The 20,574-nt window shown below is 60.9% G+C and overlaps 1 protein-coding gene across 1 annotated transcript in view; it reads left to right on the forward strand.

The window, feature by feature from the left end:
- CACNA1G (calcium voltage-gated channel subunit alpha1 G) overlaps positions 1-16,030 on the forward strand; it is a 53,104-nt gene extending 37,074 nt beyond the window's left edge. Inside the window, exons 25-35 of the mRNA XM_062175076.1 lie at positions 1,510-1,563; positions 6,043-6,194; positions 7,210-7,319; positions 8,272-8,405; positions 8,659-8,729; positions 8,856-8,934; positions 9,016-9,137; positions 9,426-9,779; positions 13,601-13,778; positions 13,960-14,129; positions 15,027-16,030. Coding sequence (XP_062031060.1) covers positions 1,510-1,563; positions 6,043-6,194; positions 7,210-7,319; positions 8,272-8,405; positions 8,659-8,729; positions 8,856-8,934; positions 9,016-9,137; positions 9,426-9,779; positions 13,601-13,778; positions 13,960-14,129; positions 15,027-15,734 — 2,132 coding nt within the window. The 3' untranslated portion in view covers positions 15,735-16,030. The remainder of the gene's footprint in view (positions 1-1,509; positions 1,564-6,042; positions 6,195-7,209; positions 7,320-8,271; positions 8,406-8,658; positions 8,730-8,855; positions 8,935-9,015; positions 9,138-9,425; positions 9,780-13,600; positions 13,779-13,959; positions 14,130-15,026) is intronic.
- Positions 16,031-20,574: the final 4,544 nt, after the last annotated feature.

Below are 20,574 nucleotides of genomic sequence, written 5' to 3' on the forward strand. Positions count from 1 at the left end.
CCAGTTCGGTCCCCTGGGTCTCCGCACCATGCTCCCCAGAGGATGCCTGGTGGGAGCTGCCGCACGGCTTCGTGGCACTGGTACTTGGTGCTACCTTGCCTTGCGCCAGCGTCCGGCAGCCCAGGGATTGGTCCAGGTGCCAGTCCTGCCCACCCTGGGGTGGGTGACCCAGCATCTTGACCTTGTACTAGCCCAGTGTCTGTAGCTGCTGAGCAAGGCCTTAGCAGAACCTGCGAAAGGGGTAGCAGCTGAGAGCCATCCCCAGACCCACCCTCCCTCCCCGTCACCAACAAAGCCCCTCCCCAGTGTCAGGGTTTCTCTTTGTCTTTGGTAACACTGGTTCAGGGAAGGTCTGAGGAACTCTAACCTCATGACTCTCTGACCTCTGACCCTCAGCACCTCACCTGCACGCGCCAGCAGCTCTGGCACTGAGTGGGCGAGGACCCCATCCCGTCCCTCCATGTGCCCTCAGGCTGGGGGCAGCTGGCTCTGCGAAAGAGCCCCGAGAGTCCAGGGAGGGTGTGAGAGAGGGGACAGGCGCCAGGCACCCCCGTTTCCGCTGTGTCTTCAGGTGCATCGGCGCCTGGCTGCCTGCTTTCAGGGCCCCTGCGTGTCTGCCTGGTGCCTCTCTCCCCCATCACGGCCCACGTCTCTCTGCATGTCTTTATGTGTGGGCTGCTCTAAGCCACAGAGTGTGCGTCTATTCTGTTTGGTCTGTGGGTTTCCCTTGCTCTCTCCGCCCTCTCACAACCGTCTTCCTTCCGCCGGTGAGATGCGGGCCGTGCTCTGAGTTGCCCTCTTTGGTGTGTGGAAATGTGAGTACCACCCAGTGAGTGAGGGGCTGCCAGGCCCCCGGCCCTCTGCTCTCAGCTCCCTCTCCTGCTGCCTGGAAGAGGCACCTAGAGAAGGTGGTGGATGGGGGTGGTACAGGGCCAGTGTTCCCTGTGAGAGGGGGTGACCTAGCAAGACATGGAGGGGACGCTGGCCTTCGGGCGGCCATGGCGGTACAGCTCTCTGTGCCCCTCATCTATCCACCTCCTGCCCAGCTCTGGGGTAGGGGTCTGGTCCCAGCTTCCCTGTGGGTGTCCGAATCTGAGCAGGTGCACGGTCCCCAGGGCCCCACCCCCCTCCCGCAGTGGGCCTCCTCAGCAGGGTACCACAGATGGAATCCTTTTGACAGGAGGTACTCATGGCCCCTGCCTGGCTAGCTGGCTCCCCTCCTGGGTTCTGTAAGTGTGTCAGGTGCAGCGGAGGGCATGGCCCAGGTAGGAGCCGGCATCTGTTCTCATGACGGACAGGCTGCCTGTTCCTTCTGCTGCTCCCTGCCCCCGTGACCCCGGCGAGCTGGCTGAATCACGCTTGTCTTTTCAAGGTTGGGGCTGGACCTTCAGAGCCGGCCTCCTATGCTCAGTGCATCCCCTTCATAGGCAGGAGAGGGCTGGAGGCGAGGGGGCCTCACCCAGCGCGCCTGGTCCGGCCAGTGACCCATGTCGTGTTTCGTTCTTTTAGATCTAATGCTGGACGATGTAATTGCTTCCGGCAGCTCAGCCAGTGCTGCGTCAGGTACTGCGTCTGGGGTTGGGTTCATGCGTGTGGGGCCATGCACTTTGCTCCCTCTCCATGGCTCATCATCCTATCCTCTCGGGGTGAAGGGTGAAGGTCCCCAGGTCCCCCCCAAGAGAGCAGGGCTGAAGCACCAGGCTCTGCGTCATCCCGTGGGCCTGCGCTGAGCTGGCCCGGGTGCCCCCCTCCCTCCCACAACTCTTAGAAGAGCCACTTTCGCCACCGAGTTCCCAGCTCCTAGCCTCCTGCTGCTCCCCTCCCACCTACAGCCTCCTCACACCTCCCAATTGGGTTATTAGAGCTGCAAATCTCTCCAGTCTCCTCTTGTCTGAAGGGGAGACTTTGATCCGAGGGATCGGGATGAGAGGAGCGGGAGGGGGGAGGATTTGTTTTAAAAATGTAACAATGAATAATTGAACAGACTCATTAATAGTCAAGTAATCACGGTGACCATGTCCTGGCTACAAACAGCAGACATTGCAAATCCAAAGCCCGAGTTAGCCACCAGATCCTCCCAGAAAAGCCACAGGTTTGGGAGTGAGTCGGGGTCTTATTGCCGAGAGCCACGGCTCTTGGGAGGCCCTCCTGGTCCTGCTCACACTCCCCTGACCCCTCGACCACCTTCTCCCTGCACCCCTGCGAAGTGTGGAGCCCCAGAGGGTCTGTGATGGCCCTGCCTGGCTCTTCCTACTTGGTAGTTCCCAAACTGTGCAGCCCCAAGCACCCCCCTTGTCATCTCTTCCCAAAGACCTCACATTTTCAAAACCTGTCTCTGAAGTTATGAGCACCTCGGTGATGACTTTGTCTGATTTTGTACCAATCAAAGCCCGTCTAATTGTTCATCAGAGCTTCCAAGCTGCAGGAGGTCACGCTCTGAATGACGGCAAAGAAAGGCTGTTTTGCCAGCAGAGTAGGCTGTGGGGGTCTTTACCCAGGCAAATGTGTGATGGTTTTGGAAACATGGAGAAGAACAAAAGGACGCCTATGGGCTGCCTCTTCAGCGGCTGAGGGCTTGGGATTCAGCCTAGGGGACCACTCACTGGCCACACTTTCTCATCTCCTCCCCACTGCCAGACCCAGGCCGACACCGTCCCACGGGGCTTGGGCTGCCTGGGCTGCAGGGGCTCAGCAACATCCCCAAGAGGGACCCCTAAGCCTCCTTTCGGCGGTCATCCCCAGGGCCCGGTGGATCCATGTCTCCCATCCCTGTGGAGCTTGGCCTTGGGAGACCATCTTCCCGGGGGGCTCCGGAGTCTCTGGCTGGTATGGACCTGGGCTGCTGGGGTCCTCATGTCTCTGTCTGGCTCTCTTGCAAACCCCGGAAGCCTTAGCGATGGGAGGGGGCGGGAAGAAGTGACCTCAGCATTTCCCTGGTGCGTGCACACCCGAGCACAGCACTTGCCCATGAGGCTCCTCCCCAAGGGGGCCGTCCCATGCATCAACACAGACTCTCAGGCCCCCCAAGACATGACACCAAACGCCCTGGTTACTCCTGCACTACACCCCCGGACTTGGCTCCCTGGCTGATAATGAGGACTCACGCACTCAGAACGGGTGTGCTGGTCACCCCATGGGCCTCTCACACGGCCATGTACCTAAGAGTCACCTGGCAAGCATAAACACAGGTGCCTGGGCCCCAGCCCAGAAGTTCCCCAGAGTGGACTGGCCCTGAGCAGCTGCCTTTTTCATCCGTGAGACTTACGTGCTGGTGATGGGGACCGAGTCAAACCCCCTTGCTGGGCTGCTGCAAACTAAGTAGGGGCACCACAGCTCCTTGCCAGAGCCACTGCCAGCACCAGGGGGCAGCCACGCCCGGGGTAGACACCAGGGACGTCTTTGATTGGCAGAGGAATGGGTCTGAGCAGGCAGCTGGGTCCAGCCTGCATCCTGGGTGGAGGGAGGCATGGGGGCTTTCGGGTGATGGAGCCACCTCCTGTGCTCACTGGGCCTCCAGCCCCAGCCCTGTTCTCCTTGGCCACTGGGGCACCCACCTCCACTCACTCTCTCTCCTGCGAGCGGGGACCCAGTGGTTCAGGCCTGGCTTTGGCAGCTGAAGCTGTGGCTTCTGCCACGGAGGCCTGAGTCCTGGGAGTGGCCCCAGCCTTCCGCCCACCCCCTGCCACTCACCTTTGCAGACCGAGAGCCTCCAGCTCCCGGGGACCTCTCCTAACTAACTCACTGTGCCTGCTGCTCTCACTCACAGCCTTGCAGCCCCTCCTGCGCCCCTCCTCTGCCCGGTACCCTTCTCCCCATGGTCTGACTTTGGTATTCTCTCCACCTAAGGCAGCTCGTTGGCACTAGGAGGCAGAGAGATGGGGCCGTGAGGCCAGTGTGCTGCCAATTTGGGTCCTGCCAGGCCTCGTCTTCCTCTGTAAAATGAAAGGGGCTGCCCACAGGGGCACTGATTGCATCGACCTGGGGCTCTGTGGCCCTGTGCCCTTATGGGGGGCTTCTGGCCAGGCTGGGGTGGGAGATAGGGGTGGAGAGGCTTTTGCCTATACCTCGGGGGTCTGTTTGCTGTCAGCAGAGGCCCTGCCTCAGTCATCCTGGCCCTCCCACCCTCTGGGCTGCTTGAGGAAGGTCCCTGGCTGATTCAGAGCCCACCCACCCCTTCGACTCCTAGAGCAAGGCCAGGAGGCGGTGTTGGTGGTGGTCCACCGGGCCTGGGGCTGCCTACTTGGGCAGGCTGGGGTGACAGCCGAGGGGGAAGCACTCCCCTCCAGCCTCTCCTCTCCATTGTCTCTGCTAATAATGGGGCTAATAAGGAGCCGCTTTTCCTAACCTAATTGTATTCAAACATTTTAGTTAATTCTCCATTCATATTTTAGCATAATGGGATCGGGTGCTCTCAGCATTTATGGAGATTAATGCGGAGAAAGAGTTCCAGCTGCTATAAGGCACCGTGGGGCGAGTAGCGCCCTTGGTTCTGTGGTACTGAAGGAAGGAAGGAAGAGGCCCGGCCGGCCCGGCCCACCCTCCACGATCGCGGTGTGGATGACCGGGGACCTCATGTTATCCTCTGCTCCACCCCAGCCTCTGTGCCCCCACACTCTGGGGCGTCAGGAGGGCTGCCTGGGCAAACGAAGCCACAGTTGGCCAGCCCATCTGAGAACAGAAAGATGGTCTTGTGCTCCTGCCAAGGTGCACCTGCTGTTGCTGGGGTCTCTGCCCCTGGGTTATCCACACCTCAAGACCGATGCTGGAGAGTGGCCGGGTGGTCCCTGAGCATGGCAGCCCCGCCAAGCTGAACATGCAGCCCGTGGGCGCTCTTCCTCCTTCGGCCTTTGGTGGGGACCCACCTCAGGCCATTCCCTGCCTCAGTTTACCTCTGTCAAGTAGTCCGCTGCATGGGAAAGGACAGTTATATCTGAGCTGGCCTGGGCCCAAAGCTTCCTGCCACCCCTGAGCCAGCTGACCCCTGGCGCAGGCCTCAGAGGCTGCAGCCTTTGCTGGCTGGCTTCTGCCGAGACCTCCCAGGAGGGGAAGGGCTGTCTGGGACCTGAGGCTGCCCCAGGCCTCCCTGTGGGGAGTCTCTTCTGTCTTTGTGGCTGCCTGGGAGAGCAATCTGTCACCACCCTCTGGATCAGAGTGTCCCCACCTTGGCCTGGCCCTTCCTTGCACCTGCGGGAGGGGCCCCTCAATCTCTTGGTCCCAGAGTCATTCCGCCTGCTGAACAGCTAGCCTCCTGGCACCATAATTTTTGTCCCTAAGAGGTTCGCTAATTACAAGAGAAATATTGTGCCTCTGACAGATCTCAGACAGTGCTTCCAGCCCAGCCTGCAGTCTAACGCTGCCCAAACTCCCCGGAGCAGGCTGGGCACTGCCTCATTAGAAACCGGGTGAGTCCATTGGCTAGGGCCCTCCCAGCTTGGGGCTGGGATGGAGCAGAGCCCTGTGGCCTCCCCCTGCCCTCCCCAGCGCGCAGTGCAGGAGGCGCAGGCCCTGCCCCCGGAGGCCCTGTGGGTGGGTCAGCGTAGCCAGCAAGATGTCCAATTTCCGATCTCTGGCTTTATCTCCAAATCTCAGCTCTGTGTGATCGAGGGGTTGAGCGCAGCAAAGGAGCCAGAGCCTTCGCCGCTCCGCTGGTGGAGCCTCCTTTGAGCCCGATAAGCCTGGTGGTTTTTCATCTTATTGATCTGGCTGTGCCGCGGAACAGAGTTGTAGATGCTCCGGGGGGCTGGCGGATTTTGGAGGCTGCCTGGGTTGAGGGGGAGGGGCTCACCTGGTGTCTAATGTAGGAGGGGAGCTCTGCATGCCCCGCCCCCCAACTGCAGCCAGTAGAGCAGATGCTTGGAGGGGGCCGCAGCACCGAGAGAGCTGCCCCCTCCACACAGGGCAGTGTGGGGGAGGGGCTGCTGATGACACGGGAATGTTTCAGCTCTGGTGTTCAAGGCTGGGGGCTCTGGGGCACCGTGGGTGGAGGGGATGCAGGGGGGGCAGGGGCCTGATGCTTGCTCTGCTCTCTCCCTGTCCCGCCAGAAGCCCAGTGCAAACCCTACTATTCGGACTACTCCCGCTTCCGGCTCCTTGTCCACCACCTGTGCACCAGCCACTACCTGGATCTCTTCATCACGGGTGTCATTGGGCTGAATGTGGTCACCATGGCCATGGAGCACTACCAGCAGCCCCAGGTAAGCGTGAGTGACCAGCCCTCAGCTGCTGCTGCCAGCATGGGGCCCCCAGGAGGGGCTGGTGCAGCACAGGTCAGGGCTTAAGTGCTGGGCGCGCTGCGTGGGTTCCTCTGTAGCCCTCGCAGTGACCCTGGGAGGTGGGCGTCATGTTGGTTCCATAGATGAGGACACTGAGAGAGGTCAGTTGACGTGACCAAGGTCACACAGCTAGAAAGTGGAAGACTTGGTTCTTTGTCCAGTAAACACGTGTTGAATACCTGCCAGGGGCTGGGCTCCAGGCCTTTGACAGGTAAAGAAGGCAGATCTGTGCCTGCTCTTCTGGACTTTAGGTTCTTTTTTTTAAAGATTTTATTTTATTTATTTTAAAGGCAGAGTTGCAGAGATTGAGGGGAGAGAAAGAGACTTCCAGCCACTGGCTCACTCCCCAAATGTTCACACCAGCCAGGGCTGGACCAGACCAAAGCCAGGAACCAGGTGCTTCATCCAGGTCTCCCACGCGGGTACAGGGGCCCAAGCACTTGGGCTGTCTTCTGTTGACTTCCCAGGCCATCAGCAGGGAGCTGGATCAGAAGTGGAGCAGCCAGGACTCCAACTGGCACCCTTATGGGCTGCTGGCCCTGCAGGCGACAGCTTACCCCACTATGCCAGGAACGCCAGCCCTGAGTTTAGGTTCTAGTGAATGCCCAGCTCTGAAACACCTGTGATCATGCCACCCCTGGGTCAGCCTCCCTGAGCTGCCCTCTGCCCCCTCGGTCCCCAGCTGTACAGTGAGGAGGTTGGGCCTCCATGCGCAAGGCCCTTTGCAGTCCCAGCACGAATTCGCCTGAACCAGCTCGCAGGTTCAGATCACGCGTGCTGTGCTGTATCCTGGGGTGGTGGCCGGTGGCCAGCCAGGAGGGCGGGAGCAGGGGAGATGGGGCCGGCCAGACTCACCCTGACTCCCAGATCTGGTAGCTGTGACAGAGGGGTGGGGTCGGCACCTGGGAGACCCTGCCTCCCGTCCCATGCCTGCCAGATCCTGGACGAGGCTCTGAAGATCTGCAACTACATCTTCACTGTCATCTTCGTCTTGGAGTCTGTCTTCAAACTCGTGGCCTTTGGCTTCCGCCGCTTCTTCCAGGACAGGTAACAGAGGGGTCTGGGAGGGCTGGAGGGACCCGGCAGATGGGAGGGAATGGGGCACTTGGCAAGACAGGACCTGGAGGTCACTGGCAGCTAAGAGTCCATGTGGCCTAGCCTGGGGCATCAGGAGCACAGAGCTTGGAGCCAGACTCTACCTGGACTGGATTTGAATCCTTGTTCCACCACTTAGGAGCTGGTAGCCTTGGGTAAGTTGCTTAACCTCTCTGTGCCTTGGTTTCCCTATCTGTAAAATGGTAGATAAAGATAGTTTCCACAGAACTGTGCGATTATGAATTCCTGATTGTAAATCCCTATCACCACTTTTTTTTTTAAAGATGTATGTATTTATTTGAAAGGCAGAGTTACAGAGAGGCACAGGCAGAGAGAGGCAGAGAGAGAGGTCTTCCATTCGCTGGTTCACTCCTCAAATGGCTGCAATAGCTGGAGCTGGGCTGATCCGAAGCCAGGAACCTGGAGCTTCTTCCAGATCCCCCACGTGGGTGCAGGGGCCCCAGCACTTGGGCCATCTTCTGCTTTCCCAGGCCACAGCAGAGAGCTGGATTGGAAGTAGAGCAGCTGGGGACTCAAACCGGCACCCATATGGGATGCTGGCATCACAGACGGTGGCTTTACCTGCTTCGCCACAGTGCCGGTTCCAGTCATGAAGCCCTTAAAACAGCGCTTGGCACATGGCAAACCCCATCCAGGATGTGCTCAATAAAAAAGCAAATGAATAAAGCTGAAAAGCCGAGGCCCTCACCAGAGGTCCTGAGCCCTGCTTCTGCCACCTGCTGGCCACGTGGCCTCAGACAAGCTACCCCCTTCCCGGCAGGATGGGAGGCTGGACCGGCTGGCTTCTGAGGTCCTTCCTAGCCCTGCCTTTCCATTCCACAACTACCCCTGCCCCGTCAGCTCCCCTTCCCCCACTCAGGGGGCTGTGTCTCGGGCTTTCCAGGTGGAACCAGCTAGACCTGGCCATCGTGCTGCTGTCCATCATGGGCATCACACTGGAGGAGATAGAGGTCAACGCCTCGCTGCCCATCAACCCCACCATCATCCGCATCATGAGGGTGCTGCGCATCGCCCGAGGTGGGTGCCAGGTGCCTGCCCTTCCTGGAAGAGGCAGCTCTGAAGCTGGCCAGGGGCTGGGTGACTGTGGCTTGCCAAGGGACTCCCTCCTGCCAAAGAAAGGTCGGACACTGGGCTGAGGGAGGCACGCAACCTGGCTGGCCCCAGGGCTGCCATCCCAGCAGCCCCAGCCTCGGCCCGGCTCTGGCTGCTCTAGCAGCTATATGGCTGGGGCCCCAGAGGGTCCAGCTCCTGAGCCTGTCCTGTTCCACAGTGCTCAAGCTGCTGAAGATGGCTGTGGGCATGCGGGCGCTGCTGGACACGGTGATGCAGGCCCTTCCCCAGGTAGCCGGGTGGTGGCGGTGGGGGCTGGGGTCCTCTTGGGGAAGGGAAGGTGCAGGGGGCTCAAGGGAGCTGACTGGGTGGTAGGCAGCGGCAGGCACCTTCTCCACTTCTTTTCCTCTCTTCCAGGTGGGGAACCTGGGACTTCTCTTCATGTTGTTGTTTTTCATCTTTGCAGCTCTGGGCGTGGAGCTCTTTGGAGACCTGGGTGAGTTGGGGCTGGGGAGAGTGGAGGAGCCAAGGCTGGAGCCAGAGGTCTCCTGGGCTGATGCGGGCCTCTCTCCCCCAGAGTGTGACGAGACACACCCCTGTGAGGGCCTGGGCCGGCATGCCACCTTCCGGAACTTTGGCATGGCCTTCCTGACCCTCTTCCGGGTCTCCACTGGGGACAACTGGAATGGGATCATGAAGGTGAGCGCTTCCCTCTCTCCAGGGCTGGCCCTGTTCTTGAGCCAGGATTGCTGGGGAAGATGAATTGGACAGGAACAGAAGTATGGGACCTTCTGTCCCCCAGGCCAGAACGCTCTGGAAGTCCTCTCCCTGGGACACGGGACATGCTCTGACTCATACCTCCTCTGCCCCTAGCCCACGACACTGCCCCTCCCCACCCCTCCTCCTCCTCCAACGGTCACCCGATTTTGCACGACATCTCCTTCTGCCGTCCTCCCCGGCCTCACCCCTCTGTCCCGCCTCCCGCAGGACACTCTCCGGGACTGTGACCAGGAGTCCACCTGCTACAACACGGTCATCTCCCCCATCTACTTCGTGTCCTTCGTGCTCACGGCGCAGTTCGTGCTGGTCAACGTGGTGATCGCCGTGCTGATGAAGCACCTGGAGGAGAGCAACAAGGAGGCCAAGGAGGAGGCCGAGCTGGAGGCCGAGCTGGAGCTGGAGCTGAAGACCCTCAGCCCGCAGCCCCACTCGCCGCTGGGCAGCCCCTTCCTCTGGCCTGGGGCTGAGGGTCCCGACAGCCCCGACAGCTCTAAGCCCGGGGCCCCACAGCCCGCAGCCCACACCAGAGCAGCCTCCCGCTTCTCGCTGGAGCACCCCACGGTGAGCTGACAGCACCCCCCATGGGGGAGGGGTCCTGGGCTAGCAGGGAGGGGGAGGGTGGCCAGCCTGCAGCACGGCCCGCGCCAGGGCTTCTCTGGGTCCTTCTGACCCTCCCACCTGGATGCCGAGGGGCCAGCAGTCACCTGCCCCTCCCTGGAGACAGCTGCCCACAGTAGCTGCACAGGACAGCCTCGGTGCCCTGGCCGGATCATCCATCCCTGCCTCCTCCAGCCTGGTCTGGCCTCCCCTTCCAGGCTCTTAAGTTCAAGGCTAAGTTTTCTGTTTCCTTCCTGTTTCTTTCCTACCCGCCCTTTAACCTGCCTGATTCCTTCCTTCTCGCCAACCTTTCCACTTTTCCTTCCTCTCCCTCCCTCCCGGGGGGCCTTGCTCCCCTGGCATCTCCCACACCTTCCCTCTGGCCCACCCCTCCTCTTTCTCTCCGTGCTGTGTGTGTGTGTGTGCCTGTGCCTGTGTGTCTGCTGCTCTCACCCCCTCCCCTCACCTGCCACCACACTGCTCACCACTGCCCCTCTGACCCCTGCGCCCTTGACTCTGCCCTTCTGGGCTGGTCCTCCCAGGACAGACAGCTGTTTGACACCATTTCCCTGCTGATCCAGGGCTCCCTGGATGGGGAGCTGAAGCTGATGGAGGAGCTGGCGGGCCCGGGAGGCCAGCCCTCTGCCTTCCCTTCCGCCCCTAGCCCGGGCGGCTCCGAACCACAGGTTACTGTGCCCCTGTGCTGTGCCCCTCCCCTGACTGCCAGGCTGTGCCGTGCCGTGCTGTGTTGTGCTTCTGGGGAAGCTGGGAGTGTCGCTTTCCCCGCGGGTGTATGGATAAAGAGCCTCAGCTGAGCATTGGGTCTGGCAGGGGGACATGGGGGTGCTTCAAGCTCTGGGGCAGGTTGGGAGATGGGGCGCTGAGACTGCCCTTCTAAGGCAGCAGGGTGCAGGAGGGGCTTGGAGAGCGGATTTGGGAGAAAGAACCAGGGGGAGAAAAGGAGCCGGGGGCAGAAGATGGGCTGAGAGTGGTCCTTTGGGGTGGAGGAAGCGAGTGCAGAGCCAGGGCAGAGAGGCTTCTGGGATGGTGCAGGGGCAGGGGGCATGCCTCCTCCTTCTCTCATGGACAGCACCCCTCACGCCCGCCAGCCCTTTGTTTTGTGGCTTTTCAAACCATGGAGCCCACTGGGCGTGATGAGTGTCCCAAGAACAGACGGCTCCAGCTGAGGGTGGGTTCTGGGAGCTTGGTGTAGAAGAGGACTCGGCCCCTTCGCAAGGCGCCCACCCCGGGTGTCTCTTCCCTGTTCCCATGTGACTCTGAACTGTCTGCTTCCTGGGCTCCTTCTGCAGGGACCCCCTGCGCCAGGTCAGAGCACAGGCGAGGAGACAGGTGTCAGCTGTCCTTGGTCGTGAGGTCCCCTCCCACCCCCCGTGGGCTCTGTGCGGGGAGAGGAGGGATAGGCAGGCAGGGTCCTGGGAAGCATTTGCCTGATCCCAAGAACTGCCCAGCACCGCTTGCTGGGAAGGGGCTGAGCCTCTGCTGGACTCAGTCCCAGACATGGCAATGACCTAGAATGAGCAGAGGGAAAGGGTGGCCCTTCCTGAAGCTTGGGCGGACGGGCGGTGGGAGAGAGCAGGGGTGACTGTGAGGCCCCTCCAGAAGATGCCAGGTGAGCCGACCCAACGGTGTGGCCCAGAGCGCCCACTTCAGGCCACCTGGAGGGGTGCACGTCCCAGATCCCGCCGTGTGTGTAGGGGGGCAGAATCTGGGGCCAGGCCGGATCCTGCCAGGCTTTGGGAAGCCGAGAGAAAAGGCAGAAAACAGCTTTCAGGTTGGCAGCATTGTCCCCGGCACCCTCCACGCCGCTCTGTCTGTGCAGAGAGATGGCTTTGCTGGCCTTTTTTTTTTTTTTTTTTTTGATACCATTGCTGTAAGCCCTCCCTCCTGCCCGCTCATCCCTGGGGCTGGGGTGGGGCGGGAGGAGCCTTGGCGGGGCTGGGGGGCGTCCCTGGCTCCCTCAGCGTGGGCTCTCTGGCTGCCTGCTGCAGCCTCTCAGATCTGAGCAAGGGGGCGGCGTAGGGGAGGGGAGGCCCTGGTTGGGTTGGGGAGGGGCGGGAGCGAGCAGGGAGGAGCGTGCGCGTGCACACGCGGCGGCGCGCTGTCCTGGTTTCTCACGCCTGCTCCTCTCTCTCCCCGTCTAGATCGCTCTAGCGGAGATGGAGGCTATGTCTCTGACGTCAGAGATTCTGTCTGACCCGTCCTGCTCTCTAGCTCTGACGGATGATTCTTTGCCTGATGAGCCTCACACACTCTTACTTAGTGCCCTGGAGCGCAACGTACATACACATGACCCCTGGCTGCCCCGGCCACCCCCTCAACCCCCCGGGCTGAGCTGGCTGCAGGGCCCCAGACAGGCCCAGGGTGCCCCTGCCCCCCCAGAGCCTTCCGCCCTGGAGGCACTTGGTGCCCCCAGGCTTTGTTGGCAGGAGGCCTTGCAGGTCCCCCACTGGGGACAGAGAAATAATCGGGGCGTTGCCTAGAGGGCTGTAAGGGCAGCAGTGGTGAAAGGGTTAATCCAGACACCCAGGAGTGACACCGCCAGAAACACGGGTGACCTCAGAGCCAGTGTCTGTGGAGCCCGGTGCCAGCCAGCCCTACCCCTCCCTGCCCCACACCACACCTTCCCCATGCGCAGGGGCTGAGGGTCACATCTCTGCTGCCACCACCATGCCCTTCTTCACCTGGGGGCTGTCCCTGTCGGCTCTGTCCCTGTCCCTGTGTCCCCGTGTCCTCGCTGCCACACTCCATGGGTGTGGGGGGCTTCTCTCTGTTTTGACAACTTCATGCCCTTTCCCAGCTCCCCTGCCCCCTTCTGCCTGTGAGCAGCCCCCTCCTCCTGGCCCCTCCCACTGATGTCAGAGCAGGGCCCAGGCTGAGGGACGCCCTGGGGTCCTGGGTGGGGTGACTGGCAGCAGTGAGCCGGGGAAGTGAAGGACCCCCCCCCCCCCCAGGCCTGCTGAGGACCCTACAGCTTCCCTGGGAACCTGTGTTCAGGGGGACAGGGCCGCAGGGAGCACTGCTGGGCGCCCCCAGCTGGGCTGAAGGGCTGGTGACCACCTTCCTTTAAAACAAATGTGAAGAAAACTCATTTCCATCCCCAGTCTGCCCACTGAGGCAGGAGCTCAATGCATACCCAGGCCTTGCTCCCGGCTTCCACCGGGAGTCATTGTGTTGCTTAGGTGGGGGTGGGGAGAGGGCTGTGATACCCCCCATCCGGTGTTCATCTATCACTCAATGGACATGAACCTATCCCAGGCCTGTGCTGGGCCCTGGGGCCACCACCACCAGAATTGGGTATGCAGTCCAACCCACAGGACCCCCGGGCTGCCCAGGCTCCTGAGCCCCAGCATGGGGTAGGGGTGCACTGTTAGCTTTTAACCCTCCCCTGTGCTGCTCTAGGTCACAGCCCCAGGCCCATCCCCTTTAGAATCAGCTTTGGAGCCACCTGTAGGGCTGGGGTGGGGGTGGGGGCTGCTCTTCTTTCTTTGGATCCCTCTGCACCCCTTCCACCATCCCCTGGACTCCCAGTGATGCACCTGCGCACAGGGTCCCTGGGGGAGGCCCCTCCTCCCTGTGTGTGGAGGGCTCATCTGTGTGTCTGCCCCTCCTCCCGCCACACTCATGCCCATTGCCACGTCGCTCTGGGAGGGGAAGGGGGGCCAAGGCCTGACGGTGGGAGTTGGGAGGTATTTGGTGTCTGTGGTCTGACTCAGCCTCAGTTACAAGCCTAGATGCACCCCCCCCCCATCCTGTTCCTGTTGCAGATGGAGCCACGCCCCGAGGAGGTGCCCGCCGCCCTGGGACCAGACTTGCTGACTGTGCGCAAGGCTGGGGTCAGCCGAACACACTCTCTGCCCAACGACAGCTACATGTGCAGGGATGGGAGCACTGCCGAGGGGTCCCTGGGACCCAGGGGCTGGGGGCTCCCCAAGGCCCAGTCAGGTACCAAGGCTGGAGCAGGCTGGCTCAGCTGACACAGGGAGAGCACAGCCTGGGGGAGACTGAGGCAGCTCTGGACCTCCAGGGAGCCCCCAGCCCCTGCCTGAGGGGAGAGGCTTTCTGCCCAGGGTGGTAAGGGTGGGGGGGGCCTCAGACCTCTCCTGACCCCCCATGCCCCCCGCAGGCTCTGTCTTGTCTGTCCACTCCCAGCCAGCAGATACCAGCTACAACCTGCAGCTTCCCAAAGATGCACCTAACCTGCTCCAGCCCCACAGCGCCCCGACCTGGGGCACCATCCCCAAACTGCCCCCACCGGGCCGCTCCCCTTTGGCTCAGAGGCCACTCAGGCGCCAGGTGAGCAGGTGGAGAGGGGGGCTGGGCCTGGGGGCTGGGCCCTCATCTTGGATTTCTGGGCCAGTGGTGGCCACCGGCATCTACACTTTTCATTTTCTGACAAATACACCGTGTGTGCCAGTGATGGGCCATGCTCAGTTCTAGGTCCCAGGGGTGACACAGAACTGGTCTGTGCCCCGTGGGAGACAGGACGGGGCTAAGGTTGTGCAGGGCCACACACACCAATGGGGAGGGAGAAGACAGGCCTCAGCTGCCTCCTCCATTCTTTGGAACAAGCCAAGGGGCCTAAGGCAAGTTTTAGGCATCCTCACTTGTGGCCAAACGCAGGGCCAGACTCCTGGGGCACAGAGCAGAGGCTCCTATAGCGGGTGAGGCCTGTCTGCCCCCACTGCCCAGCCCATGCCCCATGTGTGCCCTTGGGCACGGACACATGAGGCCCCCATGCCCCCAGGGGCCAGGCGCAGACACCGGTCACCAGGTCGCAGGTGCAGGAGGCTCACGTGTGGGGGAGGAAGGGTCAGTTTGACTAGGGGCAGAGACTGGCAGGGTATCAAAGCCACGGGAGAGTCCACGCAAAGGCTGAGAGACCAGAAGGAGTCATCTAGGCAGCAGAGCCGGCCCAGGAGCGTCCTTGGCTGCCAGGGGTCAGGGGTTGCAGGTGGAGGGAAGCCAGGGCGCAGGGAAGGGAAGACAGAGCTTAGGGTGGGGAGGGGCTTGGAGAACAGCGGGGGTCAGGCTGCCCCAGGGCATCGCAGGATCCTCATCCCCCAAGAAGAGCAGCTGTATGGGGTCCTGCTCTGTATGGGGCAGGGGCTGGGAGACGCTGGGGGCGGGTAGTGCCCGGTCTGAAGGAGAGAGCCCTGTGCTGAGCCCTCCCCAAACCCCAACCCCACCCAGGCAGCAATAAGGACGGATTCCTTGGACGTTCAGGGCCTGGGCAGCCGGGAGGATCTGCTGTTGGAGGCACGCGGGCCCTCTCCGCCCCTGGCTCGGTCCTCCTCCTTCTGGGGCCGGCCAAGCATCCAGGCCCGGCAGCACTTTCGCAGCCAGAGCAAGATCTCGAAGCACATGGCCCTGTCAGCCCTTTGCCCTGGCCCCGAGCCCAGCCGGAGCAAGGGCCCTCCAGAGACCAGAAGCAGCTTTGAGCTGGACACGGAGCTGAGCTGGGTTTCGGGGGACCTCCTGGCCCTGGGCAGCCAGGAGGCGCCGCCCTCCCCGCGTGACCTGAAGAAGTGCTACAGCGTGGAGGCTCAGAGCGGCCGGCGCCGGCCCGCGTCCTGGCTGGACGAGCAGAGGAGACACTCCATTGCCGTCAGCTGCCTGGACGGCGGCTCCAGCCTCGCGGGCCAGCCGCTTGGGGGACCTGGGAGCCGGCCCAAGAAAAAACTCAGCCCACCCAGTATCTCCATAGACCCTCCCGAGAGCCAGGGCGCGCGGCCCCCGGCCAGCCCCGGCATCTGCCTCCGGAGGAGGGCTCCGTCCAGTGACGCCAAGGATCCCTCGGCCTCCGGCCCCTCCGACAGCATGGCTGCCTCGCCCTCCCCAAAGAAAGACGTGCTGAGTCTCTCCGGTTTATCCTCTGACCCCGCAGACCTGGACCCCTGAGCCCCTCGCCCACTCTCGTCCCTCACCTCTTCCGCCGGGTGCCAAATCCTAGCTCCTCCTGCTGAGCTGTGTTCCTCAAGAGACTTGGAGGAGGCGCTCCCCCACCCCCACACCTCCATGGCTCTGGGTCCCTGCAAGCAGAACTTCCAGAGAGTTCCAAGCAGTAGCCCTGGCTGTGGAAGGGAGGCCCAGGGCCACCGAGGTTCCCGCCAGCAGGAGCTGTCGGGAGAAAGCAATACGTTTGTGCAGAATCTCGATGTATATTCTATTTTATTAAATTAATTGAATCTAGTCTATGCGGGATGTACCACATTTTGTGACTGAAGTCACTTGTTTCCACTCCTGTGTGTCTCAGAATACTTCTGAGGCGAAGGCGTCTGTCTCTTTGCTGTTTTAACCCAAAATAACCAGTCTAGTGATATTCTCTCTTGCAAAGCACAAGCGGGAACCGCGCGTGCATTCCAGCCCCGACGGTGGCCCATCCTCAGCGGAGAGGGAGACCCCTTTTGGAAACTGTCATGTAACTTATTTTCTCCTTTAACCTCGGCATCATTTTCTGTAGGGGGAAAAAAATAGAAAAAGAAAAAACAGAAAAAAAAATGAGATTTTACAAATGAAATGGAACCTTTTTATATATACATACATACATATCTATATATCTCTATATCTATAATAAAGTAATTTTCCAAAATAAAAAGGTAATCACGGTCCCGAGTAAAAAAGCAAAGGGGATGCATGGAGAGTCAGGCACGTCCAGAGGGGGGCGCTGGTGAGGCGGAGGGCGGGACGCTGGGGCTGCCTGTTGGAGGGTGGAGGGGGGACTTATGTGTTGTCCGGGGCTAGGAGGCCCCTCTCCTTGGCTTCTGACTGGAGGAGCGGGGTCTCTGCTCACTGCCTCCTCCTAGCCAGGCAGCTCAGCGAAGGCGAGCAATTCCAGATTAACTCTCATTTCTGCTGACAGCTATCAGCCGCACGCTGAAAGCGGGAAATTGGCATAATGAAGCCGTTTGGGGTAATGGGGCTGATGATGGAGCCTGGGGAGGCAGCCTCAGCTGCTGCCGATCGGCTCTGTCGGGGCGGGGGGGGGGGGGCGGGGAGGCCAGGGCTTCTGGGTTTTCCTTACTGAGGCGGCTTTGGCTCCAGATCTACCAGGCGTCTGGCTCAGTGGGTCCCCTGAGCCGGGAGGGAGGGGGGCTTCAGCCTCCTGCCCTGGGGGGACCCTAGCGGACTGGCCCTGCCAGTAGTTGCTTGAGCCGGGCAATGGGATTCAGCTGTGTAAACGGAGTGGCTCCCTCTGGAGGACAAGGTGAGCAGGGCCAGTGTCCAGAGGCCACCTCCTGGTGGCCAGGCTGCTGAGGAGGGAGCCAGTCCCCTGGGGCGTGATGGATGAGCATTGTCAAGGTGTTTACACGGACGGCTGCTGTCTGCCCAGCGGGAGCCAGTGGCGGGGAGGACAGGGCCTCTCCCCCCCCCCCCACAGTGCTGTCTTGTGTGGAAACCCTGGTGCCAAGAAGCAGTGACCCCCGCTCAGCCAGCCCCAAACCCCAGCTCCCTCCGCGCAGCCCCTGCCCCCTCGCTCAGAACCACATGTGCTTGGCGGAAGCTCCCCCACAGGCCCGTGGGCCGGGCAGCTGGACCTGGAGGCATTGTTGGTGGGAGCCTCTCTGATTGCTCTTTTGCACAGAAGTACCATCACCCTTTGAACCAAGCACCTGCTTTGATCCCTGGGGCGGTGGTGGTGGGAGCAGGAATGCCAAACCCTTTTTCCTCTAGCTTCCTCGAGGCGGGGAGAGGGGTGCTTGTGGAGCTGCCTTTTGCTGTTCCAGCAAAGCTGTGCGTGCCAAATTCCTAGAGCATCCTCACCTGGATCTGCAAATTCAGCTTTTAACTGTGGGTAGAATGTTGCCGGATTCCGTAGCTCTCATGAGGGTGAGACATGGTGGGGAAGGGGCTCTCGGACCCTTTTCCTTCTGGTGGTGGAAGGGTTCTGAGTCAAGGTGAAAGCAAAGAGCTGAGCTACTACCCCCTCCCTCCATCCCAGCCCCCTTCCCACCCCTGCTATCCGTCCGTCTGTTCGCTGTGGACAGCCATCGAGTTCCATGGGCTGACTCTGAGTGTGCCTGGTTCTCTCTGAGGTCCTCTGCCCCGGTCCCTCTTCCCAGCAGGGGCCCAGGAAGACTGGGCTGCAGTGGCTTTTCTTGGGGTTGCTTTCCGGAGAACTGCAGTGGTCAGCCTGGTGCAAAGGAAGAGGCTCCCTGTCGGCTTCCATATGCCGGTCAGTGAACCTGGGGTTTCCCTGGGGTGGGGTGGGGGCATCTGGGCAGTGCGGTGTCCCCTCCCCAAAGATAAAACATCTTCCTCCACGTGGAAGCTGTTGTTTCATTAAGAGGGTTTGACGTGAAAATGACAATGCTGCTGAATGCTGTGGGCAGCAGTAATGATAACGCGGACGCTAATGTCATGTCAGGACGCTTGTTCGGGCGGGGAGGGCCTTGGACCCAGGCTCCAGGGGCAGGACTGGAGCAGGCAAGGGGCTTCCGGTGTGCGGGGGCCTTTGAAACGAAGCGCATGGACTCGGAGCTCCTGCCATCGGCCTCTCCTCAGGGGTTCAGAGGAAACTGTGTCACTCGCTGCTGCGGCAGCCTCCACCCCCGAGACTCCAGGAAAAGGTCTGTCTGGGGGTGGGGGCCTGGGAGGAGTGCGCTGAGCTGGTGCTAAAAACAAACCTGAGGCTCAGATGCAGTCTCTCACTTACTCCTCACAACACCCAGGCGAGGGAAATACCAGTGCTATCCTTCCGCCAGGCAGTGGATTCCGAGTTCACGGAACTTACCCAAGGTCACGCAGCCAGGGAACGGCAGAGTTGGGGTTGCACCCCAGCCCACCCTACCCACCGGGGAGGGAAAGGGACGTGGTGGGAAGAATCCTAATTACAAAATGACTTGCTAGGGGCAGGCTTTTGGAGCAGTGGTTAAATTCTCTGCTTAGGACACCTGCAGCCCCTATAGGAGGACCTGGTTCAAGTGCCAGCTCCTCCACTTCCCATCCAGCTCCCTGCTAAGGCAAACCCTGGGAAGCCTGGGTCTCTGCCACCTACATGGGAGACCCAGAGTGAGTTCCAAATTCCAGGCTTTTAGCCTGGCCCAGACCTGGCTGTGGCAGGTATTTGGTTCTCTCTCTCTCTCTCTCTCTCTCTCTCCCTCCCCGCCCCCTTTGACTGTCAAAAAATAAAAATAAATAAATTTTAAACACTTGAATTTACTTGCTAGTGGGCTGGTCAGAGCTGACTGTGCAACTCTTTGGGCTCCCAGTCGCCACCCTTTCCTGGCATGAGGCTGCCTTTGAAGCAGGGCACCTGCTCTCCTCCTCCTCTTCCAATCCCCTTCTCTCTTCCCGTCCTCCACCCTTGCCCTACCCAGACCTCACCCACTTTCCAAACAGCCTCCACCTCCCTCTGCACCCTGGTCCCACCCCTCACAGCCTGGTGCCCCATGGCCTCGTACCCCCTCTCCTGAGCTAGCTGTGAGCCCAACCCGTGGGACTGGTGACAGCGGTGCAATGAGGGCAGCAGGCACCAGGTGGCAGCACAAGGCACCATCCCCTGGTGCCACAGTGCACCCCTTCTGCAGAGGGGCCCAGCCAGACAGGGGACCCCACTGCTGATGGACACCTCCCTTGGACAGGTGGGCCCACAGGGCCCCACGATGGACTTCGTGCTGAGGAAGTCCAGTCAGGAGTACAGCCTACCTGAGTAGCCCGATTGATCTCTACCTAAAGCCGGTGGATCCAGAACTAACCCAGGCCAGTGGTTGCCTGGAGCAGAATTAACTCTGTGAGCAGGCTTCCCTGTGGACTGTCATCCTACTCAGGGGCTGAGCGAGGTGGGTCAAGGAGCCGGCTACTCAGCAAACCAGCTGCCCTACCCCGCCACCTCCCACCCCCTGTTCCCCTACAGAGAATTCGGCTCGGGACTTTGAAGCTGTGAGTGTCTTCACCCTGCCCCAGGTGTGGGAGCTGCTGACTGTGGCCTCTGGAGCTCATTCATTCTTCTTGCTTTGAGAACTCCCGAAGCAGGTGCAGCAGCCAGCATTCTCACATGCATGCCAAATCAGATCCAGGGCTAGGTTGCAGATGGAAGGACAGCCTTACTTAGGGCAGTGAGCGGGGGACCCCACCAGGCCGTGGTCTAGAAGGGAGAGGTCTGGGGAGAAGGGAGCCGGAGCATGGTTTGGGGGTGCTCCAAGCCTTGAAGGAGCCATGAGGGGCTAACAGGAAACAGGCGCTGAGACAATGGGTGGCTTTGCTGCCCTCAACCATGCCCCCTGCTTGTCCTTCTCAACCCACACCCCACCCCCACTCCACAGCCTCTCCTTGGTCTCCCCGTCTGTCTGCCCTTGCTCCACTTTTTCCTCCCTGCTGTCAAGCCTGCTCTGGGCTGCACCTGGCAAGGATCTTATCTTGCCATCTCCTCACCAGGAAATCCCTGATGCTGGGTTCCCCTGGGACTTTTGCGGGCGGGGGAAGTACTGCCCAGGCTGCCCAGAGCAGGCAGAGCTGCAGGCAGCAGGGAAGGAGGGTTGGGGGCAGGCATTGTCCTGCCTCTCTGCCACAGCCCAGCCCACAAGGCCTTTATTGCTGCTCCCAGGAGCCCTGCAGCGCGAAACACCTTGGTTTTGAAAACCCAAAAACAGAGTGAGCGACACCCCTTCAGGGATTCTACCTGGTGTCCTTTCTACCAAGGACCTCTTAGAAAAAGGCATCCATGCTTAGTCAGCAAATACTTCCTGAGGCCCCATTTTGCCAGGCACTGTCCCGGGTGCTGAGGATATAGTGAGAAACA

This window comes from Lepus europaeus, chromosome 18 (genome assembly GCF_033115175.1).
Source record: "Lepus europaeus isolate LE1 chromosome 18, mLepTim1.pri, whole genome shotgun sequence".
Classification (NCBI taxonomy): domain Eukaryota; kingdom Metazoa; phylum Chordata; class Mammalia; order Lagomorpha; family Leporidae; genus Lepus; species Lepus europaeus.